Raw genomic sequence first — 20,613 nt, forward strand, 5'->3', positions numbered from 1 at the left:
TTAAAAACATTGCTGCTACACAACATGCACTTTTTTGGATAACAAGTTAGCAAATATGTGTAACTTTTTTCTTTTCATTTACACTGGAAATGGACTGAATAATTTTTAACCTGGAAAGTACTGTATCATGTCACATTTGAGTTATTGCCTTCATTACAAATTGCATCATATCTGAAAACCCACACAGGTATTGTATTTGAAAATAAGCAGTGGGTGAGAGAGTACAGATGCAGCTTAGCCCATCTGAAAATGGCTTTCCACATAAAGCAATATCATCAGAGTAAAAAGTGAACTTTCTTCATTCAGTGGATGAGGACAAGAGAAACTGACATAAGTACATTTTTGTTCAGTTTAATGCAACATCATCATCATTTACTTAAAAAAAATCTTAATTTTCTGGTTTCTGGGCAAGCATACCTTAATATGAAAGCAACTGAGCTTGAAGAGGTAGGTTTCTTTCCATTATGCGCTTATTTATTTCAAATAAAACACAACCAAAAACCCACTACTATTTGCTTTTGGACAAGGACCAAGTCTCAAAGCCTGATACAACTTGGGCAGAGTTCGGTATTTTATTTGTCCTCAGCAGTACTAGGCTGCTTTGGAACCAGTGTATTCCAGGTTGTCTTCACAGTCAAAAGACCAATCTACCAACAGTGCTGAACCCACCCCCTCCTCCTCCACCTGTGGGCCCACAGCTTCCCGGGGGATCATTGTCATCAAATCCATTGGGCCGGAACGAGCAAGAGGCTGAGGCAGCTTGCAGTGCTTGTGTTCGAGCACTGAGCTCTTGCTCCTGAAATGAGAGAATAAAGACAATTAAAAAAAACCCAACCCACAATCTCACACCCTAAAGTGGCTTTTAGAGCAGCATCACTAATTTCTAGTGAACAGCTAAGCTGAACTTTCAAGGTGATCATCCTCAGCCAACCTAGGATGTACAACTTCACTGATTGTCAGCATGCATAAACGAAACAAAATAAATCCATCTGAGTTCATGCTAAAATTGTATTGGAGCAATGTGGGACATCGCTAAAGATGAGACTGCTGATGAGAAGTTAACAAAACAGCTTTTGATATATGTTTAATATAAATTTTCATCCTAGCAATTTTCATATGCTCTTCTTGTTGGTTGCAAAGTCAAAAGGTAAAACTTTTATATCAATGTTCATTAAAGACACTTCCTCATTCCACTCCAACTGCACAGGATAGCAATATACTCAGATAGCTTTGTCCATCCTTTGGCCTTTTATCTAGTTTCTATTCATTGCAGCTTTTAAGCTTTCAATTATTATTGCTATGCTAACTGTTATAACATAGCAAGTCTCTGCAACTCTCAAGCACTTGATAAAAATCAGAGTCAATTGCTGGAAAATGTACCTGCACAAGTGGAAGGAACACAAAAGCTCTGCTGCCTGCCAGCTGCTTTTTCAGCTGAATGCTCCTGAGGCTTCTTAAGACATCTAAGAAAGGGATGAGCCACATGCTTTTCCTTCATTAGACGTGTCATGCACTATTTTGTCTCTGGCCAACTAGTTCAATAAACCCTGCAGCAATTTTCTATCTTTAGTATACCTCTCTCAGCTTGGCCAAGAGCTTCAAAAATTGAGGGAGAGAAGGCAGATGCTGGCTCTTCAAGGCTAAACACAATGGACCTGGCAACAAACTGAAAGCATTCCAGTGCTAAGGCTCATACTGATTGCTGCCTTCACATGACACTTTATCACCACACACCTCCCTAAAGGCAATGAGAGCAAACTTTAGAACAGGGTTGCAGTAGCTACAGGGGTCACCCTTCAAGATTCTCCCTGACTGTATTATACTACCATGAAACCACTAAACTGAAGTTTTGTCCAAATACTTTCACAGGTGCTAAAAGTAGACCTTGTGAATTTAAATTATTCTGCCCTTGTCAAAAACACAGCCTAAGTTTGAAACTATTGTACACTACTAAGGACTGAAATGTACACTCATTTTAAAAATTAAGATATTTGGAGGACACTGTCTACACAGTTGTGCTGGCCATACTCCTGAAGACAGTATTATGCTATCTTCAGCAATATGTGGAGTCCTAAGCATCTGGCTAACTCTATGACACACCAAAAACTATGTATGTTTACTAGGAATAACAAGGAAATATTTAAAACTTGTAGTACCAGAAATCAAACACAGATTTTGATTAAAATAGCAGACCTTGCCTAAATAGCCTGTTCAGTTAAAAAAACTACACTACCAAACTAGCTACCTTATACAAGTGGTGTTTTTACAAGCACCTTATTTCTAAAACATTTAATATTTTCAGGTTGTTATATTTATCCCCACAAGTACTACAATAGGTTAGTAAAACTTGATAGTCAATACAGTTCTCTGGACTCAGAATTTGCAGAGCATCCCCCCTTGCTTTCCATTTATTTGCAGTAAGGGTTTTAAAATTTATTTTAAATAGAGTGGGAGCAACCCATATTGCACATTTAATTATTTATACTGAAAACATCTTCATTTGCCATGTGGTAAACATATGCAATAGCAAAACAAAAGCAGTAAGGTACAGAATTTTTTGAACATTTTCTGAAAATTAAAGGCTTTCTCAGGACAGAATAATATATTCTTAACTTAGCTGGAAAAATTAATTTAGAACTCTGAACCAACAGTGAAATATGGCATCTTAAAACATACTTTTACTCCTAGAACATAAAAAAAGCAGCAATGCTCTAAGAAAGACACATTGAAGTGTGGAGAGCATTGTTTCCTTTTACCAGCAAACCAAAAGGCTGCCACAGCTAGGTGAGGTTCTCAGAACACAGGGAGTGTGCTGCTGGAAGCACTGGTCCCACAGAGAATATGGCAGAGGCAGCAAAGGGAAAATGGAATCCAGTCACCCACATCTGGGCATCATTTCAGTTGTTCAAGCACAGTTTTAGAAGCCAAACTTCACTACTAATGAAAATGCACTAGTAAGAACACCACTCAGAAGTTTTTAAGTAAACTTAAGCCACTCTTGTAATTCCATAAAGGCAATGAAAGTTGGAACTGTTTGAAGCCTCTCCCATATGGAATGGCAAGTGGTTAAATGACCTATACAAGCACCTCCACTCAAACTTTAAACTGAACTGAGTTTGTGCCATTTTCCTTGAAATTTCCCATCTAACAGTGACAACCTTACTACAAAACCTGTCCAGCAACACCAAGATGAAGCCAGACTGGTGATTTATGGGTAATATGACAGAGTACTTAAAAGCTACTGTGTTCTTTCCTGTAGACTGCCTCTTGTGAGGCTTAAGGAGACACCCCTTACACAAAACTTCCATCTTACCTGCAAGTACAGTTTGTTATCTTTTGTAATAGCATCCATGAGGTCTTTTTGTAGAGGAGGGTCTCCATTTACCCACAGGCCATTTGCTGGATTGGTGTTTAAGCCACAGGTGCTGTTCTGCTTTTTGTAAAACAGAACATAAGCAGTGTCCTTTGGAAATCTACTGGTGATTTTCTGGACTGACTGAAATGAGGTAAATGTCACTCTGCTGTCATTGAACAGAAACCATTCTCTTGGCATCTCAGTGTCCAGCTCATTCTCTACAACAGTACAAGGACTCTCCTCTGTAAACAACTTATCCTGAGGAGCAACTAAAGAAAGAGCTGTAGACTGGTGGCAGAGCCCTGAAGGTCCTGATCCAGTAACATTTCTAGCATATGAATAATAATGTCCACTTTCAGAGGATACCCCAGAATGCACCACCACAGAGCTCAACACATAGGGCACCAGTTGTGGGCAGGTCACTTCATCAGCACCAGAGGGCTTCAGTTTTTTAGCAAGGTTTTCTCCAGTGTCAGAAACCTCCACACCAACAGACCAGCCTCCTGAAACAACAGCTAATGGAGATGTTGCTCTTTTCACTGGCAGTTCCAATACAAGCGGTAGAGAAACATTGTCCAAGATTTTGCGCCTTATGTGACATTTTGGATCATATGAAAATCTCAAAAGAGTGAGAATGAGGTATTCAGGTTCCTCAATGATTTGCATAGTTTTTTCAGCATTCTGTAAAGAGGCACACTTTTCACAATAATATTTGTTGTCTCCACTAAGGATTTCAGGTGCCAGAAAATAATTGAGCAAGTCTGTAACTGACAGGGTGTTTTTACCTACTAGACTCTGAGACATATCCCCATTATTTTCAACTTTGAGTTCAGAAATTGTGGTATTCTCAGAGCTTGGCTCACTAGAAAAATGTATGGTTCCTTCATTCATTATTGTGTCACATCCACGATTTACTTCCAAATTACTGAGAGGTGTTTCTGCATCAGGACTGGTAGCTGAAGCATTACTTTGCACCATGTAGTCATCTTTCACTTCAGAATGTTCTATGCACTTTGGGTCAGCATTCTCTAAGGAAGCTGGGGGACAGAAAGCCAAAGAGAGATCTGTGAAAGCTTCTTCCTTTTGAGACATACTTTTGCAGTTCAAACAGCATATGTTAGTCTTCAATTTTCCTCCAAACATCTTCTCTATTAGAGTTCTTTCTTCACTTTCCATACAAGGTGCTTCAGTAAATGCTTTATGGGCAGTTTCTTGTGCCTGGGACTTGTCAGTCATAATACTTTCAGAACTCCTTGCTGAAGACAATGCTTTCAAAGTTCTCTCTTCTTCATGCAACCTGAAAACAAAGAAAGATAAATCCAAGTAACTGTGCTATATTCCAAACACTGCCACACTATTTCAGATTTTTTTCCAGCTAAAAACCACAGATGGTTAAGTTGCTAAAGTATCTTACACTAAAAAAAAATCTGTTTGTTATTTTTTTATATAAGGAAGCTGAAGCATAGAGTTCCAAACTAGAGTACAAGTGGCACAAATACATTTAATGTGGGTCTCATTATATATAACAGAACACAATGGATATATTGAAGAAACTGGCAAATATTAAAAAAACCTAACAATGTTTTTATTATTTACCATTACATTGTGTTAATAAATCAGCTCCCGAGTTGACTGGGCCTGTATGTCAGACTTGGTAAGAGAAAAAGTAACTATTTGGAAATAGTCTGGCCATAAACAAAGAAAACGTCAATTCTGCAGCCAAGAAAGTTCTGTGGCAAGAAAATCCAAACTGAAAGAGGAACCCAAAACATGGAGATAAAAAGAGAGAACACTATTTCACTATTGAGATAAATTTGTCCAAGAGCAGAATGTGTCTTCAAGTAATACTGCTTAAGTCTTCTTTAGCAAGCCAAAAATAAGGAGCATTATTAATAAATGTAGGTATTACTGATTTATCTCTGCCACAGCTAATTTGCTTGCTTAATTAACTGGTTATAAAGACATGTACATCTCTTTGTGACTTGCACACCTTGTATGAAATACACCTGTCTCCAACAACATGAAATTCCAGAAGCACAACTAAACTGCTTTCACCAACTGCTATTAATTTAACAACAGGACCACGACTTAAACATAACACCCATGTTTAGATTTATAAAAGTGGCACATTGTTACCACCATAATAACATGTTCTCAGTTATCTGGATTCAATATGGCATCCAGAGTTCACTACAGACTAAACCCATGAAGAAAAGTAGTTTGTAGACTATAGAGAGGAATGAGGTTGAAAACTCCTGATCCCCACTCATGCACTGGAACTGTTACACGACTGCTCCTAGGAGCTCAGCATTACATGGTGAGGCTGCAGATTGACTCCCATCGATGGCACCAGAACCATACCTGTCTAGCAGGAATCTGAGATATTCTGAACAATCCTGCTGGGACCGAGGAGTGAACCATGGTGGTCTGGAAGCTTCAAAGAAAATTCTAGGAGCATAGGCCTCCCTCTGTTCAAGTGAGAGAACAGACAAGGTTACATAGTTGTAATATAATAACTTCAGTTGATTATATTATTTTAATTTTAACAGCTGAACTATGGACTACATTATCACAGAGTAGCTGAATGAAACACAAGGTACACGAACATTTAAACAACTTAATCATACAAAGGGAGAGCCAATAATTTTGTGGCAATCACCTCTAGTACAAAGACACAAGTAGTTTATCCTGCCAGCAAATATTCATGTTTAGTGAGTACAAGCCAGGTATTATAGCAGCTATCTTTCTTGCTGGTGAGTTAAAAAAACCTGTTTGCTTTCTTCAGAACATCAGTACTTCATAAGGATGCATTTATTTTGAAGCTGTCTTGTGCCTTTCCAGCATTAGCAAAATGTTTTGAACAGCTAATAATGTTCACATTAGAATTCGAACTACAATCAAATTTAGTGTAAAAATCAATGAAGGTCACAGTTTACCCTAGAAAGATACATAAAATCAGCTTGTATATCAACTGAGGTCTTATTTGGATTTTTTCATTCTTTCTCCTCAAAGAAAACATATCACTACCTATAAACAGAAACAACAAAACTCCAACATAATCCACCTAGAGAAATGTGTATTTCTAAGTCCATTCACACCATCTGAGCATTTGAAGGCAGACCGATTCCCATACAAAAATGTAATATTTGTACTTGAAATACTCAAGAGGATTCCCATGGCATCATGTTTGTTTCTCAATTTTGATACATAGATCTAAGCTTAAAGAAAAACAGATGAAAAACTGACATACCTGGGTATGGGCCAAAAATGCAAAAAGATGCTGTAATTTTCTCATTAGGGAATTACAGCCATTTAGATTCAGAGATAAAACATGTCTTCTGAAACTGAAAGAGAGAGACAAATGAAAGACTTTCCTAGCTAGACTTCTAACAATTCAGTTATCATTCCAGCTCAGATAATTACTTCAAATTGAAAAAGCAAAGCACATAACACTTCCTTTAATACTGGAACTCTGCTCTAGTGCAGATATAAAATTACTGTATGGTAAGAATTAACACTGCAAAACACCCATGTCTTTAAACATTTAAATGTGTAGGAATGGGATACAGACAGACCTTTTTAATACCCTTCCAGAGTATAACAAAAGCATCACCAAAATTTTTTACAATACAGCAGTGAGCAAGGACAGTGAGGGAAAAAGGACTTCTCTTTTGACACTGGGTAGAAGGATCAGGATTTTTAGTGGCTAAAATTGCAGCTTCCAGAGCTGAACTTGAACAAAGCAACCAGTAACTGAGTGCAAAACAACCCACTCAGCTATAGCAAGGTAAGAGACCCCAGGACAAGTCACTATTCTGTGAAAATCAAGAATGCAGTAACTGCAAGAATTATTTGCAATTAAAAAAGCTGTTAAGAAGCACTTACTCTGTAGCCATAAAAAGTGCCTGAATAACACTGTTCATGTAGCAAGTATTTCCTAGATTTATTAGGCCTGTCTTCCCAGTTTCAGATTTTCCAGAAAGTCTAGATAAACAAGATGGCAAAGAACTGGATTGAGAAGTCCAGGCACTCTGACTGAGGATCAACTTAATCTTCTCTTCAGTGGGTTTGGGCATGTCCTACAAGAGAAACATTTAACACGCTTAATAGGTTTGTTTACTTGTTTCTGTTTGTTTGTTGCCATTGAGCAGTATTGTATCTCCCCCTGCTCCCCAGTTCTTCAAGGTCTTGCTGCTGCCCCTGATAGCCAAGGAGATACAACAGACTGCCCTCCCTTGTTCCCTTCCCTCCCCCAACCTTCTTCAAAGCTTTATACTCATTTTATATTTCAAACACAAGAGTGACATGAGATGATGTGGTTAGCTCTTTTCTCTATGTGGAAGCGCTAACGAATTTGGATCTGTGGAACTACAGCTTCACATCTGGGAAAACAAAAACCATTCCATGCTCTTAACATTCCTAATGTACCTTAATAGCTTCCAGAATGGGTTCATAGAGCTCTGGAAAACCTGAATAATGATACATCATACAGTGTATCAACTCTGTCAACTGCATCAAAAAGGCTGTACTGGAAGGCAAGCCATCTCTCTTGAAGGAGTGAACCAAACTCACCACATGTGGGACAATCTAAATGGGAAAGCAAAGAAACAAGCAAAAAGGTGTTAACTCCATTTTCTCCTTTTTTTCCTTCTACAAAATACTTAATTGAACTTCATTGGTTTATACATGCCAAATGACAGAAGATCTTTTGTTATTAAATAAGTGGTTGAGAAACAATGACTTGAAAAACATACATGACTCTTAATACATTACAATTTTCAAGCAGCACAATTAATTATTCAATGCTCTCTTTAGCTCACATAGCAAGTTTTAAAAGGAACTTTATGAACTTAAAAAGGTGCATGCTAACATTTTAAACAGTCAAGTGTCCAAAAGTACTCATCTTATTAAGGATATTAACTGCAAGCATTTTGCTTTTGTGCCACCACTAACAGTTTAGTATCTTGTTCTGATTTCACAGATACAGTTTTTAAAACAAACCTCTAAATTTTCCTTTAACAGAATCTAATGCTTGGACTCAGGAGACAATGAATAAATTCCTGCTATTCCTACAAGAAGGAAACTGGCCCATAGCTCCACCTAGTGAGGCAGCTCAGCTCCATAAACCACAACCATGCCATTTACTACGAGCTGAAAGTTTACCACAGCTATAGTAATCTATCTGAGACTTAGTTCAGATTCAGGAATACTTTAAACCGGCCAGATTGGAATCAGAAATGTTGACTTCATCTCCTTCCTCTTCTTCAGCACAGCTCTCTACTTTTAAATGCGCAAGACGTTAGCCTTAAGACATCAAGCAGAAGTTTACTTCAAAGCAGACACCTTTGCCAGTCTCCAAGTGATTAAGATTGATTAACTGTGAAAGAAGCTGATAGTATAATTTCTCATCATTAATTACTTCCAAACAATTTTTAAGCTAAAAGCATAAAATACAGAAGGGGAATCATAAGAAGATAGGAATCTGAGGAAGGCATAGCAATTACAAGAACTGATATAGTTCAAAACACCAAAGTAAAAAAGGCTAGGTGCAAAATACAGATTTGTATCTGAGATACGATAATTCTGAACAGACAAAGCACATGGGAAGAAGAGAAAAAGGGTAGGTTCTCAGTTCTGCCAAAGAGAGTAAAATTCTGCAGGCTGGATAATACTGCAAGTTACGCTTTGAATACACAGAATTATCTCTTCTGGCTCAAGGTTGCATTAAACTTTTATATATCAGTAGATTTTTGATGATCGTAATTTCTACATCATACACTATAAGTACAAGACTGCTTCTGCTACAAAAATATCAAAATAATTTACATTAATGATGCTCAAGTGTAAGGAGATGGAATGTAATTTCAGATGCATTACCAAGTAAATTAATTTCTATTTATCAAATGTGCATTTGACACTTTCATAATCAGACCATTTGTTACTAAAAAAGTAAACAAGTACTTAAAGTGAAGGAAGATATTACAGAACACTAAATGGTAGTAGCACAAATAAATGATAGTGAAGAAAATGGTTTAAAATGGTCATGAAATCTTGCAGGGAGATATTTACGCAAGACAGCATGCAGCCTCCAATAGAAATTTCCGTTGGTAAATCAAATTCCTCTTACTAGAATAGGCTATCTGATATATTACATTTTGTCTAATGTTTTGTCTCTCTCAGGAAAAAAGAAAAGACAGAAAAACATATGAAATATTTATGCTTTGAACATATTCAGAGCTTTTAATTGTAACTCAAATTTCTATCCTAAGACAAGATCAGGGCACTGGAGAAACTTCGGAGATCTCTCGGTAAAAGCCAACGTAACAGGCACAAGGCAATTACTCTGACATTAAACAAAGGGCTTCATGCCCCTTCAGAGCCTTGGAAACAGTTACAGAGACAACGTGCCAGGCTGTTACTACTGAATCTCAGATGTTCTCCTAAGCTTTAAGCTTAATGCCAAGTGTGGGAACACATTGCTGTGTTAACACAGTCACTCTCACACCCTATCCATGGCCTTAACTAATGGAATGCATTTTGAAAAGGGGTCATTAAAAATAGTGACCTTTAATTTGCCCATGAACACTGACACAGACTGCACAGCCTTCTGGAAGTTAACTACTTCTGGGTCTCATGAGCCTATTCAGGGTGACCAGGTTACACAGAGCAGATTATCTCTGTTACCTGTTTTCCCCAAACAGCTGTCCTCAAAAACCTACTTGCCGTCCAACTTTATCAGCAAATTTCACACACAAAATGGATTTCCAGAAGCATGCAGTTAAAATGTGATGCCCACATACTCCTGCCAGAAATAGGTACATACAAGGAAGGACAATGCTTGTTTCCAGTTATAGATGAAGTGGTTGAATCTGGAATCTAAAAAGCCTTCCTATAACTACAGGAACCCGATTCTACAACCTTCCAACAGACAAAATCCAAGCACATCAATTCTGTTGCTCTTTACACCCATTTCAGAAACTACACAGTGAGTGACATTTCAAAGCACTGAAAAACAATTATTTAGTAACTCACCAAATGAAAAGCTTCTGGAGAATGCTGGAAACTAAGTAACATGTGGGAAAGGACAGCAAGGGCACCAGGCCTCACTAGAGGAAACCAAAGTCGATTAAAGACCTAAAAAAACCCACATTTATTTCAGTGAATCTGCAAAGTAAAATTTCAGTTAACACAAAAAATCTTCAAACACACAGCCATTTGAAATAGACAAAATCATTACATGCAAGTGACAGCCATAAATGCATTTACATCATATTTGCAGAATAAGAAGATACTGTATGTTACAATAAAAAGGATGCTACAAAATTGCATAGCTGGTAGCAATTCCTTTCCCTCTCCCTTTTTTGAATGCTTTTTTCCAACATACCAATTCAATCTTAAGCAGGGTGACATCAATGAGGATGGTAAATTTCTGGACTGCAGCCAATCCTTTCAGCAGTGCAATCACCCATGTTTCCACGTGCTGAGCCAGAGGCCAGGACAGCCAATCAATCATTCTGCAAAACAGGAGAACAAAAGCTATTAAAAAAACAATATGCTGCTAACTTTAACCTCAACAAAACAGATGCTTGCAACATGCTTACACAGTAAGACTCACAATAAGTAATGCAGCAATGTTGGGCAAGTGATAAAATATTTTTTTTTATATCTCAAGTAATTTAACTCTGAAATTAATAATGATTTATTTAATACATTTGAAGTAAATATGCATCCCCAAAAACACCTTACCATAAAAAAGTCAATATTTTGTTATTGCTTCTTGTTGGTCTACAAAATGCACTCTGATGTTATAGACATTGAGCTAACATATGGCAAAAACTTACTGCTGAACAAGTGCCTGTACCTGGTAACCTCCCCTCTAACACCTTTTACTCCAAAGCAGACCAAAACTGACTGCTAAGGAGGACTCTTCAACTTACAGCTACACTCCCAGAAGCCACTCCAAATACTCCCAATTAACAGTAAAATCTAGTCATTTTAAATACATTGAGCAGCCTGGGGTCTGCTACAAAAACATCAAAAGGGATCATTTCACTTGAACTAAGAAAAAAGTGAAGGGACCTCCTGTGACTAGAAAATACAGTCAAATATCAGGAACAGAAACCAGAGGTATTTTAAATGAATAGTTAGTTTATCCTGATCCTTAAGGCAGACAAGCAGATGAGCTGAAACAATTCTAAGACAGACAATATTGTAAGGGAGTGCCAGCTAAAACATGATATCTAGGCTTTGTTCTTCTGAGATTTTACTTGGCAATATTTTGAATTTTCTTTAATTGTCCGTAAGATTCCTTTCTTCAAACAAGATGAGGCAGCACTAATTTGGCAGCACTAGGTAGAAGAAAAAGCTTTCTACCACAAGAGTGGACAGATAGAGACAAGTTATACTGTATATATCTTAGAATCTGCACTTATAAAGTACACAGGGTTCTCTAAAATAAGGGATCTTTAGAACTGCCTTTTTAACAAACAAGCACAAATCTTACCAAGTTTCATCCATATTACTATAAAAAAAGGGAAAAAAACATGGCAACATCATAATCAGTGCTCTGAATTTACACAAAGCTCTTATTTCCTCAAGATATTCAATTCAAACATGTTTATCCTGAGCAACCTTTCCATATATCCTCTGAAATACAGAATCAAAAACACAGGCTCAGACTGCTTTTGTCTGTGAAGAAATAACCTTAACCTAAAAACAAAACCCCACAACTCACAAACCAATCATGTTCAAATCTTCCCCTCCTTGATTTGTAGGCTTGGTATTTTTCAGGAGTCAGAAACATCTGCACAGCTCATTTAAACCCAATGACAATATATTGCTTTCTTAACTGTTTACACAAGTATTCTGTAGAGTCCTACATTAGAACCACTATTCTAAAACATCTGACTGTTCATCTGAGAGTTAATGATTTTGAGAACAGAAACAAAAGCCAAAAGAGACAGAAGTGAACTCATTGAGACTCTCCTAAAAGGCATCACATTTTACATCTGGTAGGTGAAGACCAGGTATTTTGGTTGCATTTACTTGGCTTCTGCTCTGTTGCAATCAATGAGTGCTCATTTTTAGGCAGATACTAGTATGGGCCATGATGATCATGAATATGAACAGAGGATTGCTTTTTTGGGTTTGACTAGATTAAGAAAACCTTAAAAGCCTCAGGAGGACCTTCTTCCTCATACCACCCTAAAATCAGTAGGATTTTACCCACATATATGGCTAGTAAGGACAGTATTTTTGATATCTTTGAAAAGAAAATTCTTTGTGCAATCTCAGACAGTAACTTCTTTCACAAAGTATCTCCACCACATCAAAGAATCTGGCAGCTCAGATTATGGAAAAAATGCCTCAGATTAGGGAAAAAACCCAAAACAGCAACAGAAGATCCTCTGACTACCTGTCACCCCCAATAACTTACAAGTCTTTTACATTTTTTCCAATAGGACAGAGCACCTAGTTATATCCGGAGTTTTTCTCAGCAAAATTTTCAGTTTCTCTTAACAAAGATACTTGGGTTGAATGCAAAGAAGCATTATACTTGCCAGGATCCTGAGTACAGCCAGTTCATTCCCTCCCAGACTTCTGAGGTAGACTCCTAAAGGACCCATATATCCTCAATGAGATTCAACAATTTTCTGCTTTTTCTCACTGATGCTTCAGGTAAGGCTTCAAGAGACAGCTCAAGCCAAATTCTAACATGATCTTGTGTCTAATGTACCGTCCACTCTGAGCAAACTCAACTTATGAGTGTGTTAAATATAAATTTTTACTATTCTGTGCTCAGCTTCATAAAGATTCTGCAGTGCCACAGATGCTATACTTAGGAAGTGAGCAACAAGGTCTCTAATTTACAGTCACCAAAGCTCTGCTAACTCTCATCAAACCTTGTTGTGCCTGGAGTTCTGCACCTCCTGGGAATGCTGCAAGCCCCACGACAGCAGAGCCATTTGGTGCTCCAGACATTCCAGCTGCATTAACCTCTTAACAATTGCTGCTTCACTAAGCCAGAAGAGAGTCATAACTGCAAGGGGCTGCCAGAGGTAGAAAAAGAAACTGGATGCAATGTGGACATGAGGCTCCATGGAACCAACAAGGTTCCATGGAACAAAACTAGAGGCTCTGAAGAGAGAGTATTACCTCAAAGAACGAACAAAGCAAGTAAGATTACCCTTCCCTTTCAAAAGCAAGAGAAAAATTCACCCATTACATGGCTGGTACCAAAAAAAAAGAGCACTTATTTGATAATAACAGCTCCTGCTGTAACCAAAGCTCAGTATTGCATTGCTTCCCTAAGCAGAGGCACACAGCAAAGGTGTTCTCAAGCCACAGTTTGTTGTATTCATATTGTTATTATCATGTTTCTAGAGTCCCATACCTTCTGGGTGGTTTTCTCACACACAGCTCTTCACAGCAGTGTTGCACCTGCTTCTTCACCAGGGCTCCTCCAAGGCTCTCCCTGACCAGCCAGCCCACCCCCTTTTATCCCAGTTATCTTCACTAGCCACAGCTGCCACCCAATTAAGGACACCACAGCTGTAGCCCATCTAGAACAACTAGGATGGGGCAAAGCCACTTATACAATACATAGATTTTACTAGGGCTCCTACTATAACAGTTCTATGATTACACTATCTTGATGCAGCAATGAAACAGAAATGTTAAAACTACACTAACTTGAAATTGAATCACCAGCACATTACTGGCAAATTATCAGCATGACCAAATCCTGAATTTCCCAGGTCTGACCTTTAGATTAGGAACACAGCTTTGTTGAAATCTCTTCAGCCAAGGGGATTCTCTTCAAGTCCCTACACAATATGTCTTACCCCAAATTGTATTGCTAATGCTGCTTCTTTTCATTATGTTTTCAACAGAAATACAGTTTCTCAACTTACTGTAAACACAAGGAATGTTTTCAGTGTGAGAAAGCCCACCAAGATATTCAAGTGCTACACTACATGAATGCTTAAGTATAAGAGTACACCCAAATGGATGTACTTAAAAATAATCATATTGCAGACACTGAACTCTTAGTTTAAGACTTCTTAAAAATTATTTTTTAAACAGTACAGATTTCTAGTAATCCCCTGTTTAACTGCATTACCCATTTTCCTACCCTTCAGTACTCAATAACAGCTTCTTCAATCGGATTCCAAAGAAAAACCCACCAATTTCAAGGTCTTCATCCTTCTATCACTGCCATTTTTCTGCATCACTATTATTCACATATCTGAAGATACCAGTCACAATTGCAATCTGAATCCCAGTCTGTTTACACTGCTACTCATCTACACCACACTTACTCGAGGTTAGATTAGTGACAAACATAATATGCAATTGCTTTTACCTAATTTCTATTTCTCTGTCATTCAAAGAACACCCAAAAAACCTATGAAGATTTGAGTGAAAACAGTAATAGAAGCTGTTCTCTGTGAATCCTTCAAAAAAAAATTAAAACATCTAAGCAGAAAAAAATCCCTCAAAGCTAAGCAGTTAACTGGCTCCTTTCTTCTGAGCAGGAGCTGATGGTTAATATCACACAAGAATGCTATCCTGCTTCTTGGAAAAGCAGAAAGGTTCATCTTCTGAAAACAAGGCCTTGTTTCTCAGCTTGACTGTAAATCCTAAGCAGTTTCCTACTTACACCATCTTCCATAAGGCAGAAGACCTCACTTAAGATGTCATCTAAGAAGAACACAGGTGTTTCCTCTCAGTTTCTATTTAACCCTCTTCATCCACCCCAGCCGGGCTGGAGAATGAAGCCACAATAGCAATAAAGGCAGCAACCTTAAACTGAAACCATGGGACTTAGAATACCATTTCAAAAGTTCCTCTTCTTCACACTTTTGTTTTGTTTGTTTTGTTTGTTTTTTTTTTACTGGAACTTCAGTAACAGCTTCAAGAAAGGCAAGATTAAAAAGATACTCTTCTCTCCCTTGACAATTAAATAGATTACCTGCACAGAGCTTGAGTCATACTTGTATCTTTCACGTTAGGGTCTGTAGTAAGGCTCCTGATGAGTACTGTAATCATCTGCAATGGTATGTGCTGCACAAGACTTGCCAGTGCAACAGAAGGCTCGAATGAAGTATCTGCAACAATTGAATATGACAATGTAAGGAACTAGAAAGAAAACCCCATAGGAAAAAAGTAAGCTTCTTGTTCTACCATACAACCTCACCATGGTTTAAAGTGACAATAAATCTATCCTATATCTGGCATTCTATTATCACAAACCAAACCAAAATTAGAATACATCAATGAATTAATTGATAGCAGTCAATTACAAATGCCATTACTTCACTTCATACCCATGCAAGAAAGTGACCATCTGCCAACTCCTTCCTCCTCCGCCCTAACTGGAATTGAGAAGTAGGTTTTGTATTTTTCTAAAAAGAAGTACCATAAGTTGTTTATTATACTTCATATTAAGCCTAGGAATTTAGTGCAGCTGGTATTCTCCACATCCCATCTCAGCAACTCTCTGCTGACCATACCACTTACGGCAAAATGCAATGGCAAGTTTCCCAGGTGCCTCAACAGCAAAGGCACTTTGCAATGGCAATTATTATAGTACTTCAGACTTCAGAAGTCAGAAAGGACCTATTTGCAATCACATTTCCATTACTGAGGCACTGGATGCTTCCTAAAATTTTATACATTGCTTTTACATATATTACTTATACATATTTATAAATCCGTATTTGTTAAACAGTTCCAGGGAGCAAGAAGAAAGAGTAGCCTTGCATGGAATCACAGAACTGTGTTGGAAGGGACCTCTGGAGACCATGTAGCCCCAAGGCAGGGTCACCTCGAACAGGTAACACAGGAACACACACAAGTGGGGTCTCCCTCTCTCCAGAGACTCCACAATCTCCATGGCCAGCCTGTTCCTGTGCTCCACCACCCTCAATCTAAACAAGCCCTTCTTCGTGTTCAGGTGAAATTTGTGTTTTAGTTTTTGGCCTTTGCTCCTTGTCATGTTGCTGGGCACACAAAGACTCTGACAGCAACTTCTTGGCAAGAGCCTTTGAGATATTTGTATGCATTTTATATTGATAGTTTAAAATCTTCCTTAATAGGGCATCCAAAATCTCATTTCAGTATATGATTTAAAGCACTGTATCAGGAGTTTTTACAAACACAATCCTGCTCCCCAGCAAAAAAAAATTAAAAAAACCCCAGTATTTTCTAGCTTTTGGGGGGTGGGTGGGAAATAAAAAAGGCTTTGCTTTCCCCACAGTCAAGAAGCTGCATTTTAGCATGTGGGTGAGAAAGCAGCGGTTACCAGGTGATGCCTGCAGAGCGCCCACTGCCTGTGTTAGGGCTTTCCTCCTCTCCGAATAACCCACTGCCTGCGCTAGGGCTTTCCTCCTCGCCGAATAACCCACTGCCTGCGCTAGGGCTTTGCTCTCCTCTGAATAATCCCCGCCCCGTTACTGAGCGCCGCTCCCGCTCACCCGCGGCGGAGATGACAGCGAAGAGCTCCTGCAGCGAGGGCAGCAGCGTGTCGGGCTCGGCCTTCCAGACGCTCCGGAGCAGCGCGCTGACCTGGCTCACCTGCGAGACGTAGAGGCGCAGCTCGGCCTCGCGGGTGCCCTGGCTCTGGAAGTGGGCGATGCTGCGCACCAGCTGCTGGCAGAAGGCGAGCGAGAGCTTCCTGCCGCGGGGCAGGCACTGCGGGAAATCGCCCAGCAGCTGGCACAGGCGGGCGCAGAGCGGCGGCGCCGGCCGCTCGCACACCAGGCGCAGCGCCTCCACCTGCAGCAGCTCGAAGAGCTCCAGCACCGAGGGGCAGCTCATGATGAGGCGCAGCCCCGCCTGGATGTAGTCGAGGATGGCGGGGTCGCGGTTGCTCAGCTCGCCGTAGCCGCGCTGCAGGAGGCCGAGGACGAGGCCGCGGTTGAAGAACGCCTCGAACTCGGCGCGGTGGAAGCGGCCGTAGGCGTCCAGCACCTGCCGCCCCACCTGCCGCTGGAAGGGGTCGGGGCCCTGCAGCACCAGCCGGGTGCCGAGCGCGAACATGGCGCGGCACTGCGCCTGGCTCAGCGGCGTCTCCGCCGACTCCACCACGCGCCGCACGATCACCCGCTTCAGCGGCAGCGGGTGCGAAGAGCTCACCAGCCCCTCCAGGATCTTGTCCATGGCTCCAGGCGCATCGGCCGAGCGGCGGCGGCGGCGGGCCGGACCAGGCCTCGGCGGGGGCCGCCGCCGCCGCCGCCGCCTCCCCGCGGCCCTCTCGCCGCCCTGCCGCGCAATGCCGCCGCTCCCCCCGCGGCCCTCGCGGCTCCGCCCGCCCCTCGCCCGAGCGGCGGCGGCCTCGGCCCCGCTCCCCGGTGACCCCGACGGACGCGACGGAACTCCCGGCCTGACCCGGAAGCGGAGCCCCGCGAGCGGGAAGCCGGTCTGAAGGGGGCGGGTGGAGCAGAGCGCAGGCGCCGGCTTTTCCGCGGCACGCTCCGCCCCCCGCGCTGTTGGCAGCCAATGGCGAGCGAGCGCGGGGCGGGGCGGGGGCGGGTCCGGCCGTGAGGGGGCGGAGGGAGCGCCGCGGCGGGAAAGCCTTGGCAGGGCCGTGTGAGGACGGGTCCGGCGTGCCGCGGGAGGCTCCCAGAGGCCGCAGAATTCAGAGCTGGCGCGGGTTGTTCCCCTGCGTGAAAAGCGCCAATCACTTGTTTTTAACATTTTAAAAGTTTAATAGTAATAAAGTGATTATAAAAATACTAGCACAATTAGAGTAGTAACAATTTGGACAAATTGAATTAGGACAATATGAGACAATAAAAGACAAAGAGTTACGGACGTCCGAGTACCTTTTTCTGGCCATCACGAGCCCGAAAAAGGACCCCTGCGAGCAAAGGATTAACCCTTAAGAACAATAGCCTGTTGCATATTCATACATCTCATACATGATGCATAAATTCCATTCAAACACAGGATTGGACTCGATGATCTTACAGGTCTCTTCCGGCCTAGAATTTCTGTGATTCTGTGATTCTGTCTGATCATTGTCAGCTTCTTCCTGCTAATCCTAACAGCGCCTTCAAGGCGGGAAGACATTAGTTTCTTCTGATAAGAAGGCAATAAATTCTTTTCCCTGAAAGATTTAGGTGTCCTGTGGCTGCTATCTGGTGCGAGTGCCTCATTCCTTTCTTTTAAAAAACCCCACTAATATAGTTCTTATTTTAACAATTTTTATAACCTAAAACTATATTTAACACAGTCATTTCTGACGCGATTTAGCTCCAGTTTCAAACAATCAAATCTTGTTAATGCACTTTGCATTTTGAGAATAAGTGAAAAAGAGTTCTGCAAATTACAAAGACTGAATATTATCATACACTCATGGAATGGTTTGGCTTGGAAGGAATCTTAAAGGTCATCTACTTGCAGTTACTCCAACCATGGGCAGGGATGCCACTCAGTGCATCACCTTCCTCAGAGCTCCATCCACCTTGTTCACGTTAGCTCTTTGAGAACAAGGTAACAAGAAAGATCACAAATTGAATTAAAGCCATCATTGCCAGTAAACAAACTGGAGACCAAACTGTACTCACTCAAATAAAATCCTTTAGGCTAGCTCGCTGGTGACATAAGCTGGGCAAAGCCTTCTTGGTTTGCTGTTTCTCAGTAAATCTTCATGCTATGTGGTTTAGCAAAGCCTGTAATTCAGCATCAGGAGAGTATGGGAAATGAGCCTAATTAATCCCTGCTAGTATTTGAACTGGAACAGGTGCAGAATCTGAGCTGGAGCTTAGGCTGACAACAGATACCATTTATTTTAGAGTAAGAAAAAAGACCCACAAACTCTCCAGGGAGAGCTGTGAGATACTACAGCTGTCGAACAACAAAACACAAAGCCAAGAAGTTCAGAGATGGCCTGAAAATTGAGCCCCCTGTTGATAAAATATTTCAGTTGCTCAGTTAAACAGCTTAGATGACTTGAACTTTGCTCCTCTGTCCTTCACTTTTCTGTTTGCTCCTCACAGATGTAAAGTCTGGTTCTAGAAACCACTGTGCAATTTGCTAAGTTATTACAGTCCAGTATAAAGTGTGTTGATCAAGGGCTTTTTTACAAGAACTTTTTCAAAGGCCAGATGCTGTTACTACCAACATCTTAACTATGTAAATTGTGTATGTACAGTGTTCTGTATGGGAATGGTATCTAAATTAACTAATTTTTTTCAGAAGGACTTTGTTGTAAATATACATTAAAAAATTAACCTTGAAGAAGGTGCTGGATTGTGTGGCTTGTATACCTGTGGAACTTAAAGCTTTGCCTTCTGTCATCTTGACTAGGAGTATTTTAATTTTCTTATGTTTACTAGTATGAACTTTTTTTTTTTTTTCTAGCACTGTTTATGGTGAGTTCTGAAGCCAGAAGAGGAGAGGAGTCCCCTCAGGATCCAAAACAGAACTCTGAAAGAAAGAAGCACTGAAATCAAGTTGCCAGTGACACATGCATGTAAAGGGATAAAGTGAGACCTTATCTGGGCAGGGAGTCACGGAGAATGGAAGGAGAAATAAAGTTTGGAAGTATGTGAAGCTGAAAAGGTGCTCAGAGAGTAAATGAGAAGAAAGGGAGAAAGACAGGTCATGTGGCAGGCTTGTGGAACACATGGAGTAGGAAAAGCAGAGGGATGTTGAGTGAAGCAGTTGCCGCAAGTAGGGAAGAAAATGTGGAAGAGCTACAACAGCAATTTGAAAAGCTGGAAACTTATGGATGATTTTCAGGAGCATGGATATATGGGGAATGCTGAAAGCATGAGCAGCTGCAGATTCGCAGGATCAGAGGTTCCTGTGAGCCAGGAAATCAGAGGTCTCAGCAGGTTTTTAGTGCTTTGCCCTTTGTTTACATAGCAGTGTGGAAGGGAGGGGAGGCAGTACCCACTGCTTGGGATAGGGGAACAGGTTTCCTGACAGCCTTGGAACTGTTCTGTCCGAGCAGCCCAGTCATAGAAGGCACTATGTAGATAAAGCAGGTTCTTCCCAAAAGCCCCAGGAAGGTCTGAAAATCTATAGCCCCCATAAAAATTAAAATTGATGGCTGGAGGTGAGTAGTTGGAAAGAGGCCAAGGTAATTCTAACAGAGAAGCTTGAAAATAGTAATCTTGTTTGCAGACAGATGACCAAGTAGGCATAGTCCTTATTTAATGATTGTATTTCAAGTATTAGAGCCAGCAATGAAAAACAAGTGGTTAAGTGTAAGGATGTTTGGTTGAGTCACTGAATTGCCTGTGACC

General features: G+C 40.6%; 1 protein-coding gene across 1 annotated transcript; it reads right to left on the reverse strand.

Moving 5' to 3' along the window:
• Positions 1 to 452: 452 nt before the first annotated feature.
• Positions 453 to 17,597, reverse strand: USP38 (ubiquitin specific peptidase 38). The gene is made up of 10 exons (XM_059469952.1): positions 16,834 to 17,597; positions 15,330 to 15,465; positions 10,740 to 10,869; positions 10,388 to 10,489; positions 7,784 to 7,942; positions 7,241 to 7,434; positions 6,606 to 6,699; positions 5,717 to 5,823; positions 3,314 to 4,652; positions 453 to 796 (listed from the first exon to the last, which is right to left on the reverse strand). The coding sequence occupies exons 1-10, from the start codon at positions 17,516 to 17,518 to the stop codon at positions 635 to 637; spliced, it is 3,108 nt and encodes a 1,035-aa protein (XP_059325935.1). The 5' UTR covers positions 17,519 to 17,597; the 3' UTR covers positions 453 to 634.
• Positions 17,598 to 20,613: the final 3,016 nt, after the last annotated feature.

This window comes from Ammospiza nelsoni, chromosome 4 (assembly GCF_027579445.1).
Source record: "Ammospiza nelsoni isolate bAmmNel1 chromosome 4, bAmmNel1.pri, whole genome shotgun sequence".
In the NCBI taxonomy this organism is placed as follows: Eukaryota; Metazoa; Chordata; class Aves; order Passeriformes; family Passerellidae; genus Ammospiza; species Ammospiza nelsoni.